This window comes from Tyto alba, unplaced genomic scaffold, assembly GCF_018691265.1.
Source record: "Tyto alba isolate M040663 unplaced genomic scaffold, T.alba_DEE_v4.0 Super-Scaffold_1000006, whole genome shotgun sequence".
Classification (NCBI taxonomy): domain Eukaryota; kingdom Metazoa; phylum Chordata; class Aves; order Strigiformes; family Tytonidae; genus Tyto; species Tyto alba.
Genome location: NW_024881272.1, coordinates 19274436 through 19289450, shown reverse-complemented (window position 1 = coordinate 19289450; position 15015 = coordinate 19274436). Strand labels below are relative to the sequence as shown.

The window sequence follows — 15015 nt, the reverse complement described above, 5'->3', positions numbered from 1 at the left end:
TTGTCACTGCATTTTGTCATTGTTTTTTTGTTTGTACCACAGATGCTGGAGTCATATATGTTAGCTTACCAGCATGGTATGACATGAAGATGGTTCTGCTAGTTGCTATTTGCAAATAGAAAAATAAGAAGATTGCTAGTTGCAAAAGAGATTATTAAAAATAAGGGTATGTGAAATAACCAAATTATGCAAAAGAGAAGGGAAACTTACAGGCCTGCCAGTTGCGCCTGTTATGCCTTCTTGACCAACAGGGCCAATATATCCCTGTAAACAAGCAAAGAATTTATTAGTCCACTATGAATGGTGACTATCCAAAATGAAAAAAATCCTCATGACACGTCCTGGTTTAAAGTTGCTCAGCACACAGCCTTGGCAAATATCTGAAAGATGATGGTGTTATTCTCTTTCTGAATATTGAGTGCACACTGCTACAAAATCAGCAAGGTAATTATTTTAATATAGTAATAGTTGTGCTTGGAAAGCCCACACGTATTCTTTTATGTGAAAGTTGATGCAGCAAAACCAGTGGAAACTTAAGTACTCTGACCACTAAAGACCACATATTTATTGAGCTACAATCAACTATATCTTGAGCTCTATTGCTGCCCACAAGTACTCTTGTAAGGCTGTGGGTGCTGTTAAAATGTTGTTTTCCTGTTCCATTTCACTTACAACAAACTGCTCATTTCCAGTGTTTATCTTGTATAGGAATGTTCAGAAAAATAAAGTAGCTATTAGAGCAGACCCCTAAAGCTGCTGCTCTGCATCTGATTAACTGAACTAATTCAGTTCTGTGATGGCAATGGCATCAGTGAGACAAGAACATTTTGTAGTAAGGCCTTCCATGATGCAATATTTTCCCCCTTTTTCACTTGATGCTGTAAGCTGAGTGTACATTCCCCAACACTACAAAATGCTGAAGATGCTTCCACATTTTCAGTATCAAAGTAGAATGTTGTAAAGAATGAGCTAATGCAGGTTAGTAACCTTATAGATAAAAAGAAAATATTTATTAAAAAAGACTATAAATTAATAATGCCCGAGCACCACTCTGTCTTACTTCAGGCAAAATTTGACCCTTTTGTCATTTTCTGTAGGACAGAGTTATACAATCAGCATTGTTGCCAGTAAGAAAAAAGAAAATGTTCAACCCCAATAGATGAAGACATGATAGCAATGAGGAAACTTGTGTAGATGAAATTATACTAGGAGAGCCACGCTTTGTCAGCAAAGCTTGCTTTTTTCCTACAAGATTAAGAGCCCAGCTCTGTTTGTATATCTGTACCCATGTGGTGACAGAGCATTGTTGCAGTACAAGCAAAGGGCTTCTAGAGGAGTCACAGTTTCATAGAGAAAGGTTTGGTTAGAGGGTTCTGGCCTTGTTAATAAGAAAAAAGATGATTCCCTAAATTAAAAACATGTGCCACTTGCAAGCCATCCCAACAATCTCTTTCATGGAGTGAAACACTTACAACTTGGCCTGTTGGACCTTTTGGGCCCAGAATTCCAACTAAGCCAATGTCCCCTGCAGGACCCTGAAAATGCAAAGGAATAGTTTAATTAAACATGGACATTAGCTATCCACTTGTTTCAGTCTCTTGTAATCAGTGAAAGTAAGATAATTTCTAAGAGCAGTAACAGTGAAAATACCAAGTGCACTAACCCAGAATGTTCATCCTTGGAACTACAATGTTCCAATAGTTCAGAGAGATTTTGAACAAATTATTGTTAAAGCTTATTAATTCTATGATTTCCTAATGTTCTCACTCTGTAAATGGCTTAAGATCTAACAGAAAAGAATGAGTACATACTTTTGGTCCTGGAAATCCTTGAAAGCCCATTAAACCTTGTTCTCCATCTTCTCCCTGTAATAGGAGCAGACATCCTTACCATTATTTCACACCAGTAACTCTTGGACTACTTGTTTTGCATCAGCAGCTGTGATTACATACAGTCTGTCCTTTCAGTCCAGCATCTCCTGCTGGTCCTTGGTCACCCTGTGATCCTGGAAGGCCTCTTTTGCCTCGCTTTCCTGGGTGACCCAGAAGCCCTTTCTCACCCTGTCAATAGGAAGATAATATATGTTTAATCACAATTACTACAGTTATATATGTACAGATAGGTTTCCTGACAGAAGTGTGGAACATGTTTTCTCTCTCAGAAATAGACCCACTCCATCCATTTTATTTCTATCACGAATGCTTTCAATAATAATACACTCACTAAAATGCAAATGTGACTTGACTGTTTCTTGACTTGGAAACATAGAAAAAAATCGTACATGTTGGATCATTTCCAGTATGGTATCATCCCAGTGCAAGCACTAAAATTCACAAAATGAAATACAAAACTGGCAGATTAGAAGTAAATTTAAAAAGTAATCCTCTGAGCAAGACATAGTATAGTTGTGGAACTCCTTGCTGTTAAGACTAAAAGTTAACATCAATTCAAATGGAAACTAGACAAGTTCATGCATGAGGAATCCTCTGAGGACTATCTAATACATAGAGAACATGTCTAGGCTCAGGTTACCAAGCTGCAATTAAGGCTGTGAATATACACCACACCTTTCATGCTTTGCTTTGCACTTGTGCTCTTTCCTAGTTGTTACCTTTCTGCTCTAACAAAGAAAGACTTTTGGCCTGATTCAGTATCTCCACTCTTAACACTTGTTTTGCACTACGTTCTATCAGTTTTCCCTCACCTCATCTATTCCCTGTCTTTTTCAGATTGCAAGCACTTCTGAGAAGGAATCGCCTCCTACAGCTCATTGTCTAGACAAAGGAGTAAAATCCAGCCTGGGAGCACTGGCAATAAATACTACAAACAGTGAATACAGTTTATACAAAAAGTATTTTAATGAAAAGGTAACAAAGACAGTAATACCGTAACTTAAGGTTTAAAAAAACTGCTTACCAATAAAATCTCACAGACCACTTCAAATAATGATTTCAGAGGAAAAATCCTATTCTAAATGGAGAAAATACTCTGTAATATTTCCATTCTTTGACGCTTTTACAACTGAAATAAGTCTAATTAATATGAGGATATGATGATACACTCATGTCAGGTACCTGGAACTGGCTGGAAAATGAAGCACTCTCAGATTTCTTTCTTTCTGACAGGGCTGAACAAGAACAATTTCAGTCTTATCATAAATGGATGTACTTGTTAGCTCCACGACTTGGGACTTAGGCTTGAGATTACTGTACTCCTCTGATAGTAGATCGCTTAGATGTTCAAATCATCCAAACTATTCTAGTAGTTACAGAAGTTTAAAAGAAAACTCAGGAAATATTTAGCCCTAAAGCTTTGGGTGAATAAATACCAATTGTTTTGAACAGCTTCTGGAGTTGGGAATAGCATCCAGATGGATGGACCTCTGTTTTCAAATTACAGTTTATAGAAATGAGGTCAGCACAACTTGCAGTCTTACCCTTCAAATAAGTTTTGACGTCAATTATTCATATGATTAACAGTAGCACAGTGGTTCCACAATCACTGGATGCAGTATGAAGACTAAGCTATATCAGGAATATTGCACTTAAACAAGCTCCCATGTGTTTACCTTTAGTCCGGGAGCTCCCATGGGCCCTGGCATGCCTGGCAATCCCTTGGGACCTCGAGCTCCAGGATAACCTGCCAGACCTGGTAAGCCTGAGTTTCCTTTGTTACCCTTAACAAATTGAAAATAATTGATTACAAGCAGAACAGCTAAAACATGTTTTTTTCATTGCATGCTAAAATAGGCATTTAACAGAAATCAGTTAAAACCACTGAATTCTTTCTGTATATATGGACACACTGTGATAGTACATCAAAATATATGAAAGGCAATGATCAGCAGTATCATCTGGATTTCTGATAACATTCCAAAAGCAAACCCCCATCATACTTAGCAACAAAGCTACATGTGCTTTAACTGTGGGGTGGATTGAAGTTTCTGAGGAGTCAAGTTCTTACAGTTTAAGTCACTGACTGTCAGCAAAGCAAATGCTAACCATGCCATAGCCCACTGCTGTTGTTGAGCTCAGTGCTCATCTAAAACCTTGTTCTGTCCTACCCTAAATATACCCTGATGTCATTTGTGTGGAATCACCTACCTAAACATTGAAAGACTTCTGAGAACATTCAAAAGAATCAATTGCTGCTTTGGGCTTATGGGCTTATGCAAGGCATCTTCCCTATTAGCACCCTCCTAAAGAGGAATAGTTGCCCAGTTGGATTACCATCTTAGGCACCAGTGATCTAGAAACAGCAAGCAATCTTCTGTCCACAGTAATCATGCATTCAAGTATATATGGAAACACTCATGGGCATACCAGTGACTGCTCTTACCTCCCACAGGAAATCATACAGAATAGTTTATATGAGACCTAAATTTTTTCCAAACCTGAAAATTTGCATGTTCAGATTAATAGCCTTTAATGCTGCTGATGCCTATTTAGTTCTTTTGTAACTCTATTTTGAAATATGCAGGAAGAGAGCACTAATCTCTGATTATTACAGAAGATGACTCCTTGAGATGGTTCTTGGATGAGTGTTGTGCAATGCCTGAGGATACTGAGCTTATGATAAGGAGCTCCTTCTGATGAAAACAAGATGCTGAATTAATTCATTACAGGTGAGCTGAAAATATGGTTGAGATTCACAGTATTATTTTTTTTCAAGAAGAAGGAGCTCCACGTCAAGAAACAAAATTAGACTACCTTCCCACAGAAACATTCAAAATTCAACATGCTTATTTATAAATATCAGACATACTGGTAATAATGACTGTGTACACTCTGTAAGGATCCATATACAATAACTTTAACACATAAAGAAAGATCAGAACATTTGTTGTGAAAATGTATGAGAACATCAGACTATAAAAACAAAAGCAACTATTTTTAATGAAAACATGTTACTGAGTACATGGAGTTAAGCCAATTTTGACATGTTAAAAAATACAAAATGGAAATTTGATACCATCCAAATAGATGTTTCTGTGATGTTGTTCAGTAGAAATATATACATATATATCTCTCTTCTTCCTTATTTCATATGACATTTGGTTAAGTATTCACAGAAATAAAAGGGTTATATGAAACACTGTTTTTATATTAAATGTGATTTTAAGGGATTTTGAACATGGTGCTGTTGCTTATAGCCTGATCGATGGATAAACTTACACAGCAAAAGTTCTGTTCTATTCTTTCATTGTGGCAAAAATCAGTTACAAGCCTCTATTACAAGTTTCAATGCTACTATATATTGTTAATATGGAGTAATGAAGTCTCTTTTAACATGAAAGATGACATATGAAAAGGCAAAAAATGTAACAATACTTTGGGGTGATACTCCTAAATCCAACTCCAAAGAATTTTAAGTACTTAGAAGAGGTTCAGTAGGACATTATCTGAAACTGGAGAAGCTCAAATAGTGTACATCTGCCCCTTGTGGGTAAATTGTTTAATTTTCTCTGTTCAACTAGGTAGGAAATTTATACTTAAAACAGTTCCTCATTCGGCACCTTGATTAATTCCTAACACCTCATCTAACTTGGCATCTTTTTATAACAATTATTGGTCCATCAAACAAGAAATACTGAGAAATACCATACTTGAAATCAAAGAGATCAGACTTTCAACAATGAGAACAACTAAAGGAATTCTCTCCCTCCTTTCTGGAGTGAATAAGCAAAGAACTGTGTCACTGCTCCCAGAAGCAGCAGGTCACCACCCTTGGCCCACAGCAAAGAACAGACAGACAAAAAACTCATTTCCAAGAATGCTTCCAGGTACCTCAGATACCTAATACTCTTTTTCACTGGTTTGGGGCAAAGCTTCAGAATTCCTTAGGTAGAAAAACATAGGTTTCAAAATCAAAGACCATAAGGAAAATGTAGGATTATCTCAGAGCCTGAGAGGAAAGTCTCAGTTGGGGTCTATGTCTCACTTTCAGGAAAAGAACTGTGAAGTCTCTCTGATTAAGAAATCATTTTCAGTTAGCTGTAGTTACCACTAACATATGCTAATGAAATAGTTCTCACAGCACAAGTCCTTGATGCTAACTCTACATCCTGGACAGAATATCAGGAGAAAAAGAGAAAGAAAACAAAATAATTGATCTAATTTTCAAGATGATTGAGGAACAGAGAATTGTTCCTCCCATTTAAATATCCTAAGCTTATAAATTTTCAATGCAAAATTACATAGAGAGGCAATGTGGAAAGCAACTTACCTTAGGGCCTGGCTTCCCTGACAGACCAGGCTTGCCAGGATTCCCAGGAATGCCTTCTGGTCCAGGGTACCCGACTGCTCCTTTCTGCCCTCCTGGCCCTGGTCTTCCCTTAAACAAATTCAAATCAAATATAGAAGTGTTGGCTCTCTTCATCTTCACTATCACAGAACTAGATTTCAGTCACAGTATTTTCTAAACCCTACATAGTAACAGAACCATGAATGAAGGGAGCTCTGAGTTAGGGTGTTTGGTTTAAAAAGCTATTGGCTTAACCTCAGACTTGCTGTGTTGTGGGATCTGAGCAACTTCAGGTGAAACCATGGGGCTGACCCCTGTGTGCCAGGCCTGGAAGATGGCTGAGAGTTTTGATTCTTAAACTGAAGCAAGGAAACCTGATAGAATCATCTATTTATCTGTGTAAAAAACCCAACCATATACATTTTCAGCCTTCATTTTACTAGATATTCTGTATTGTACATTTGCAAATTTAAGCTGTTCAAATTTGAGCATATCAAAAATACATACAAACTTCTAAGAAGACAAGTTTCTGCTAACTGTTGCTTTACTTGCACAAAAAAGCCTCGTGTCACATCCACCAGAGGAACAGTGATTTTTTTCTTTACATTTATTTTCCTTTAGACTGACATACACTCTCTTAAGGGGCTTGGAGTTCTGCAATTATCTCTCTATGAATGCATTTATCAGAAAGTTAAAATATAACAACTAAAATACATCTCATTTGAAAAAGTATAGTTAACAACAGCCATACAGAATATAAGCATGCCATCTTAATCTTGTTTCCAACTTTGGGTTGCTGAAGTATCTTGCACCTGGGATGTGCTTTGAAACTTCCTCAAGTTCTAGTTTTATTGTCCTTTCCTCCTCACTTCTTTGTATGTCTTGCTTTTCCTTCTTTTTCTATGTCTGCTGAATGTTACACTCTGCAGTCCTCCAGAGGAGAGATGAGTATTTACAAAAGACACACAGTTCCTTGCCTTGAAAAGGCTCTTCTTGCACTCTGCCCAGCAGGTACAAACTCTGTGAAGCAGCTGCATTTCTCTGGTTACTGACAATGTTTTGATGTGAGGTAGTAAAAGTTATTTACAATATATGCTTGTGTGGTACTATTTATTAGGGGACCAAAATAGCCTTGATCCATCTTGTTCTTGGTTATGTTTACAGAACACCTACTGTTTCCTGCTCTTTCTTCTCCCTCAGGGAGAAAGGGATGCAAGTTAGTTTCTCTACAGTAACTCAAGAAAGATCATTAAAAATTTCAGCACAGGGCAAGTGAGAGGGAGAAGTAAACCCCAAGGGATCTGCCAGCTGTATCCATTATGGACATATGGATCCAGGCTTCTGTAGGCTGCAGCTGTTCAAAGAACTGATGGGAGCCAGGAGTGAACAGTAGTACAGCCCTGTGCAGTATAATGTGGTAACTTGCACATGGACTACAAGCCACATGGAAAAATTATCTGATCAACTAACTTTAAAAGTGGGAAGGATCTTGTTGCTCTTTAGCTGCACTCCACTTCTATGTGCTGAGTAACTGAGTATAATTTAACATAGTTTCAAAAATTATTACTATTTTCACAGGGGTTCCTTTATACTTCCTGAATAATAAGAAGGTTCTTTAGAGCACTGGCATGACTCAACTTTGGTTTTATTAGTTATCATTTTCTTTCTTTTATAACCTGAAGATAGACTGAGAATTTTGTTACTTACAGGAATCCCAGGTTTGCCTGCCTGACCCGTTGCTCCTTTCTTCCCTGTGGGTCCCTAGAAGTTACAAATACTTGTGAACTGACAAATGTCTTAAACTCAAACCCCCATAAAGATGTGAGAATTGTTCCCCTCTAGTACGCATGTTCACATTGCCTGGCTTTGGTCAGATTATTTCCATTTCAGGAGAGAGCAGAAAGTTTTTGAAGTGAAAGTGAATAAATTTTTGATAGAATTGTATACAATTTTCCCTTTCCCAAATTGGTATAGTGTAGTTTTCAGAAATTTTTCAACAATAATAGGCATAAAAAGTTTTTCACTACATATCTGGCAGTTTCTCCTCTATCAGCCACACCCCTGTAAGGAAGTACACTCTTACAGCACTTCCCATACCTTTTAAAAAGGGAAGTAATGAAAAGTAGATAATGTAGATGCACTGATGTCCTGGGTTGAGTTAATGGTGGTTTTTTTTGGGGGGCAGGGGAGAAGGATATAGGGGTGGCCCCCTGTGAGAAGCTTCTCGAAGCTCCCCCAGCTCCAAGTCAGCTCCACTTCTGTTTGGAAAACTGAGCCCATCAGCTGCGCCTCTGCGATAACGTATTTAAGAAGGGACGTGGTGATGGGCAGTGGGACTTGTGAGGAGGAGTTGCTGCAGCTGCGTGAACACCAAGGTCAGTGGAGGAACGGAGGAAGAAAGGAGGGGGGAGGTGTGCCGGAGCAGAGACCCCCCCTGTATCCTGTGGTGAGACGGCAGGGCGGCCCCCTCCTGCCACCCATGGAGATCTACAGTGGAGCAGACATTGATTTATGGCCTGTGTTTTTTTGCCTGGATGATCAAGGTGCGGTGCCCGAAGAAGGCCAGGGTCTTGTGGGAAAAGGTAGCCCCGCTGCTGTATTTCAGCGCTGGGAGGATTGCAGCATGCGGGGGGGTCCCACGCTGGAGCAGCTCGGGAAGGGCTGCAGCCATGGGAGGGACTCCAGTCGGAGAAAGTTGGGGACCCACGACGGAGCAGTGTGGGGAACGCTGTGGCCCGTGGGAGGAACTCATGTCAGAGAAAGTTTGTGGAGGACTGACTCCTGTGAGAGGGGGACCACGATGAAACAGGGGGAAGAAGTTCCAGAAGCTCCCCCCACTGAAGATGGAAGAGGCAGCAGCACTGACTGCACCCCCCATTCCCTGCCCCTGCGCCACTGGGGGGAGGAGGTAGAGACATGGGGAGCAGAGCTGAGCCCGGGAAGAAGAAGGAAGGGGTGGGGGGAAGGTGTTCTCAAGATGTGGCAATGCTTCTCACTGTCCTACTCTGTTAAGTGTTGTTAGTGTCTGTAATAAGGGTATGGTTTTTTTCTTCCCCTAACGAGTCTGCCTTTTGCTCGTGACCATAAAGGGGGATTTTTTTCCCCATCCCCATCCCCAGTCTGATCTCAAACCCCAAGCCTGGCTCTCTGTCCCTTCTTATTGCCAGAAGAGAAGGGAGAGAGAGTGGCTGCATGGTGGTTGGCTGCTGACCAGGCTCAAACCACGACAACTGAGTGTATATGGAAGAGAATACTTGAAAACAATAGTGTCACATGTGGGAACATTCTTTTTTTTATCTAAGATATACGCAAAAGATAAAATTTACTTAAAACAAGACTTTTTTTTTTTTTTTATTGACTGATCTAGGAATCCATAGTCTTAGAAAACTGAGTGATACTGATAGCAGGTAACATTTTCGTGAGTGGCTTAGTGACACAGGGGGGACAAGCACCAAGGAAGAAAAGCTTAGAATGGGTCAAAAACATTTCAGAGAATTTTGTTTGTAAGATATTCTTTACAGAATATAAAGATCTATGACATGAATTTTATCATACCTCTAAAAGATACAACCACTCAGACAGCAGGGACAAGAATAATGCTTGTCAGTGTAGATCAAGTAGAAAACAGCTTCCCAGATTTTCTATATTATTTATTGTAGACACTGGTCTTTAAGCAAAAGTGATGCTAAACTACTGTGCTGCAGGTTTACATTACATGCAATAAAGTGAAAAAGCTAAAGTCACTGTAAATGTAAAAGTTTTATAATTAATGCAAATATGATAAAATCAGCAAAATTTTGTTATATTCCTTAATTTAATGCCTCTTTGTTAAGAATGGCATAAAAAAATTCCACCGATCAAAACTGAAACATGTATATTCAAAGAGCTTTATATTGTTTTCATTAAAATTTCTGAATGCATGTAAAATAAACCCAGATGATTCAGCATTGCAGTTTATGGTATTGGCTTTATAAGGCTTGCTATAGCAGCACCAGTCATGCCACTGGAGTGAAGACTGTATGAATGTTTTCACTATTATCATTTTTGTGTAAACCTTTAGGCTCTTATGGGTTGCTCCAGGATGGATATTGGTTCTGTATTTGCAAATGGAAGTTTTAATCTGAGGGGCATTTGCAACACAAAGAAAACATTCTGCAAGGGAAAGACAAAGGAATGACTGATTTTATCCTGTGCTGTGAATAACTTGTCAAAGGCAATATATCTGGCTAGAGTATATGCTGATAATGTTTTCACATCACGTTTCCTCTCTGTTGCTCCCCATTACTAATCTGCTACAGATTCTTATATTTACCTAGAAAATTCTGAAACTCTAACAGAGTTGCACCACGGAACTTCTCAGACAAAATATCTCATTTGAGTTGCAATGGCAATTGGTATTGTAAGAAATATTTTAGCCTAAATCTTTTGAAATCACAAAAGGCAATGAAATATATCCCATAGGAGAACATAAACCACTTCTGGCAATTTTCTCGCCACCAAGATGAACTATTATTTCTAAAGGAAAAGATATAGTCTTCGATCTTTTTCATGACTTGCTTTGTCATTATTCCTCTACTATCCTGTACCAAATTCCTTATTTCCAGGTCTCTGAAAATTCAGTGCAGTGCAGTACCAGGAGGCTTCATTTACAGATCAAAGCAGTAAAATCCTGGGTAACTTCCAGAGCTAGTCTGCCACAAGGAACTCCATTTAAGGGTATAATTGAATATCACTCAAGTGTTTCCAAAAAAGCCTCTCATAATGCTTTATATCACTCCAAAGTAAAACCACCTACCTATCAAATAACACATATTTACTATCCCAGATCATTATGCAATTTTTCTTTCTATATTTTTATTATCTCTGCAGGTATGAAAAGAAACTCAGACACTGAATTTTAGCCTTATATAACAGTTTTCCAAGGATAGTCAGTGAACAGTAAAAACCTACAAATTCCAAGTAAGTGCAGTTTTGCTTTACTTTTTTCTACTTACTTCTGAACCTCTTTCTCCTTTTGGTCCTTGGTCTCCCAATTCACCTGGCTCTCCCTTTGGAAAGAACATATATTAAATAAATAAAAAGAATATTTTGAATGTAGATGAAAACACTTTTTTAACATCCAATAGAGAAATCTCACTTGTTTGAAACACTTACTGGAGGCCCCTGTTGTCCAATAGGTCCTCTAAGCCCTGGAAGACCTATATGACCCTGGGAAGCAGAAAATACAACATATTACGATACAAGTAACTCAGGATGTCATGCTCAGTGCACTATAGATTCTTTTCAAAGCCCATCTTGGGAGATACTGGGTGGTCCCTGCTTCACTGATGTGACTTAGATCAAGCATGCTCAGCTCTCCTGAGATCAGACCTTAGGGAGCTTTTCTTCTTTAAATTCTCTACTCCAAACTGCAAGTGGGAATTATGTATTGCTTATTTCTGCACTTCTGTAAGCATAAATCATATTCAGTTCATTGATTTATTACTATGTCTATCTGTATTACCTGTGTAACATAAACAGGATATTCCATGTCAAGGACTGTCTCTTTTGTATTTCAGCAAACAAACTGCATCAGTGATTAGCATGAGTTATCATTCAATTTGTATATACTGAAAGGCTGAATACAATTAATGAATAATTATTAGGACTAGATTTACAAAGAAATAGTGCTTAAATTTCAGAGAAAAATGTTATTTCATTTAGTATTACAGAATCACAGGATTTTTTAGGTTGAAAGAGACCTCTTGAGATCATCTAGTGAAACACCCCCTTCTCAAGCACAGCCAGGTAGAAAAGGTTGTCCAGGACCATGTACAGTCAGGTTTTGAGTATTTCCAGGGATGGAGACTCCACAAGATCTCTGGGCAGTCTCTTCTGGTGCTCATTCATCCTCATAGCAAAAAAGCATTTTCTTGAGTTCAAAAGGAATTTCAAGTGTTTCAGTTTGTGCCCTTTGCCTCTTGCCCTGTCACTGGACACTACTGAGGCAAGTTTGGCTCCTTCATCTTCATGCCCTCCCATCAGGTATTTATACACATTAAGATCACTCAAGCCTTCTCTTCTCCAGCTCTCTCAACTTCTCCTCATAGGAAAGATGCTCCAAGGTGTTCTAAGAGCTCATCAGTGCAGTGAGGCACCAGCAAGTGCATGTCTGCACACTTGTGAGAGAAGATGATATTTCTGATACATGTTAAAAAAAGAAAAGAATAAAAAGCAAGAGGTATTACCTTGTAGCCCTCATCACCAGGTTCTCCTCTATCTCCACGTTCACCACTGGGACCCTAGAGAGAAAATCAAAGAGCAAAATAAAACAGCTGAACTGACATAATGCTTCAGTGGAGTACAAAAAGAAAGCTGGGATTTCTCTCAAAACAGACTAAGCAATGAGATGGAACTGAGGATTACAAATAGTAATGTTATCTTGTCTAAAGGAACAAATGTGATTTTTTTTCTAAACAAAATGCAAGTCAGACAGTAGTCACTGTCTAAAATATTTTGTCTACAAATATTTGACTACAATATTTTGTAGTCACTGTCTAAAATATTCAAATTATAACATTTTGAAGACTAGAAGCTAAAAGATACATCTTATATGGACATAAACAAAACAGGAGTATTGACCTCAGCAGAACTTCTCCAGGTTTCTACATATACATATATATGATATCTGAATTAAAGATCTCCATGCATAAATGAAGAGACTGTGTTTTCAAGACATGCAAGGAAAACTCCCTCATGGTTTCTGTAAGACAACACGTGAAAAATTGGGTTCTTTTCTGAAATTACTTGCTGTACTCAGATTCTGCTTTAATTTTGAAGTTTGTCCTAATAAAAAAGGCAATTTCAGTCCCTCAGCATGTCTCTCACATATGAGAACTGCACAGGAGCAGAGGGAATTGCATGATTTTTGCGAGTCATGTGGTTCTTCCTGCTGCATTCAGACACCTCACTAGCTGTACTTTAGAGAAAGGCCCTTATTCCAGTCCCACAAGAAACTCGATTTTTCCCCCAGAATTTTAACTCCCATTGTAGCAAATGGATCAAATCTCAGTCAAAGGAAAAATGATGGGATAGGGAATCATGCCCATAGAAAGTAAGAATGGCCAAGACTTTCCAAAAGACATCCAGCCAATCACTGAAAGAAATAAGGGTCTGCTTTTTTCCCACCTGTTTTAAGTAAAATCTCACAATGAAAAATTGTCCAAGCATCACTAACTACAATGTATCTTTGCAGTTAACAAGTGAATAGATTAGCCACTTCTAGTGCATATCCACCAATAGATACTATTATGTAACTGCTTGTACAGTCTCCAAGGTTTCAGCAGCCTCACAGCATGTTTCTGAGTCGGAACCCACAAGGCGAAAGGTCCTCCTTGCTATGTTTGAGCAGCCAGCATTACAGAGCCAGTTCAGCTACAACAGAATTGGCTGGAGACTCTTCTCATGCATTACCGTAATTCAATTAAGAACCTAGCTCAGACTCTGTCTTCAGTTACATCAGGGTCTTATAGTCCTGCCCTTTGAGGACATGAGGTATAAATATTAAGGTTAATCTGAAGAGAAGTAGGCTGTACAAGTATTACCTCCAGCACAATCAAAGCCTGAACATGAAACACTTTTAATAAGATTTTGAGATGGCATTTTTTTTTTTTTTGGATTTGTTCATAATTGCTGCAGACAGATGTCCCACATATGAACTCATTAAAAAAATGGTTACAAAATGCAGCTCTCTCTAAATCGGCTAAATTAGCTTTGTAGTGATAATGAAATAAGTCAAAACATATTTGTGGTTAGTAAAGCAATTAGATATGATTCAGAATAAAAAGAGAGGGTAAAATTCTGTTCCAGAATGTGCTGGTCTGAACACAGACTAATGGCATTAGTGTGATTAAACGCAGGGCACATAGTCTTAAGAGCACATGACTGCACTTTTCAGAGAGGGATTACCGATTAAAGGACCATCATTCTATATTTTTGTAAAAGGGGGTGCTGACTCCTGAGACGGTGATACAGAGTTTCAGAAAGAACCTGAATTGTCTGTTGTCTTGAGATGCACTAATATAATTTTTTGAGAAAGAAAGACCTACTGGTTCACCTATGGGCCCAGGTGGTCCAAGGACTGTATTGTCTTCACCTGGGTAACCCTAAAACAAAGATAAGTATTAAAAAATATAAACTTGGAAATTAAACCTTGTCTACAATGCACACATGTTCAAATGCTAATAAACACCCAGAGAGCATACTGCATAGATGCAAAAAGTGAATATGACACTTATTGTTTTAATACAGTGAAAACGGTAGTTCCATTTTAACATGCACTGAAATGTCCCAAAGACATTTAGGACTGAAAAAGCTAAGTATTTGCTGTATTCCCAAAGGCAGCTATATAAAAAAAAAAAGTATGTGAACAATGTCCACGTAATCATTTCTTTATTTAACAACAAAAAAGATAAACAGGGTATCTGACAAGAGGAAAAAAGAAAAATACTTCCACTGTTTTGAGAAATATACTTGATATAGACAAGCAAGTGTACAGACGACTCCAACATTCAGCCTGAACTCTATTAAATTTTAAATATGAAACAACTGCCATCCAAACTAATAGACAAAAAGTTATCTATTACAGATGATATTTACCAGTATTTAATGCAAAGGGGCTCATATTTTAAATATGATTAAGGGTTTCTAAAGTGCATCAAAGTGCTCTTTCAGAAGTGACCAAGCAAGCTAGGCACCTAGCTCTCAACAATCTAGTTTTCAGTTATTGTTTCT

At 38.3% G+C, this 15015-nt stretch overlaps 1 protein-coding gene across 3 annotated transcripts in view; it reads right to left on the bottom strand.

Annotated features, from left to right (window-relative positions):
- Nucleotides 1-15015, bottom strand: part of COL24A1 (collagen type XXIV alpha 1 chain) — a 149955-nt gene that overhangs the window by 14254 nt on the left and 120686 nt on the right. For all 3 annotated transcript variants that reach the window (XM_042785720.1, XM_042785724.1, XM_042785722.1), the window contains 11 exons: nucleotides 14331-14387; nucleotides 12471-12524; nucleotides 11398-11451; nucleotides 11238-11291; nucleotides 7951-8004; nucleotides 6226-6333; nucleotides 3569-3676; nucleotides 1953-2060; nucleotides 1812-1865; nucleotides 1473-1535; nucleotides 211-264 (listed from right to left, as the gene is read on the bottom strand). In XM_042785720.1, the coding sequence (XP_042641654.1) occupies nucleotides 211-264; nucleotides 1473-1535; nucleotides 1812-1865; nucleotides 1953-2060; nucleotides 3569-3676; nucleotides 6226-6333; nucleotides 7951-8004; nucleotides 11238-11291; nucleotides 11398-11451; nucleotides 12471-12524; nucleotides 14331-14387 (768 nt within the window). The remainder of the gene's footprint in view (nucleotides 1-210; nucleotides 265-1472; nucleotides 1536-1811; nucleotides 1866-1952; nucleotides 2061-3568; nucleotides 3677-6225; nucleotides 6334-7950; nucleotides 8005-11237; nucleotides 11292-11397; nucleotides 11452-12470; nucleotides 12525-14330; nucleotides 14388-15015) is intronic.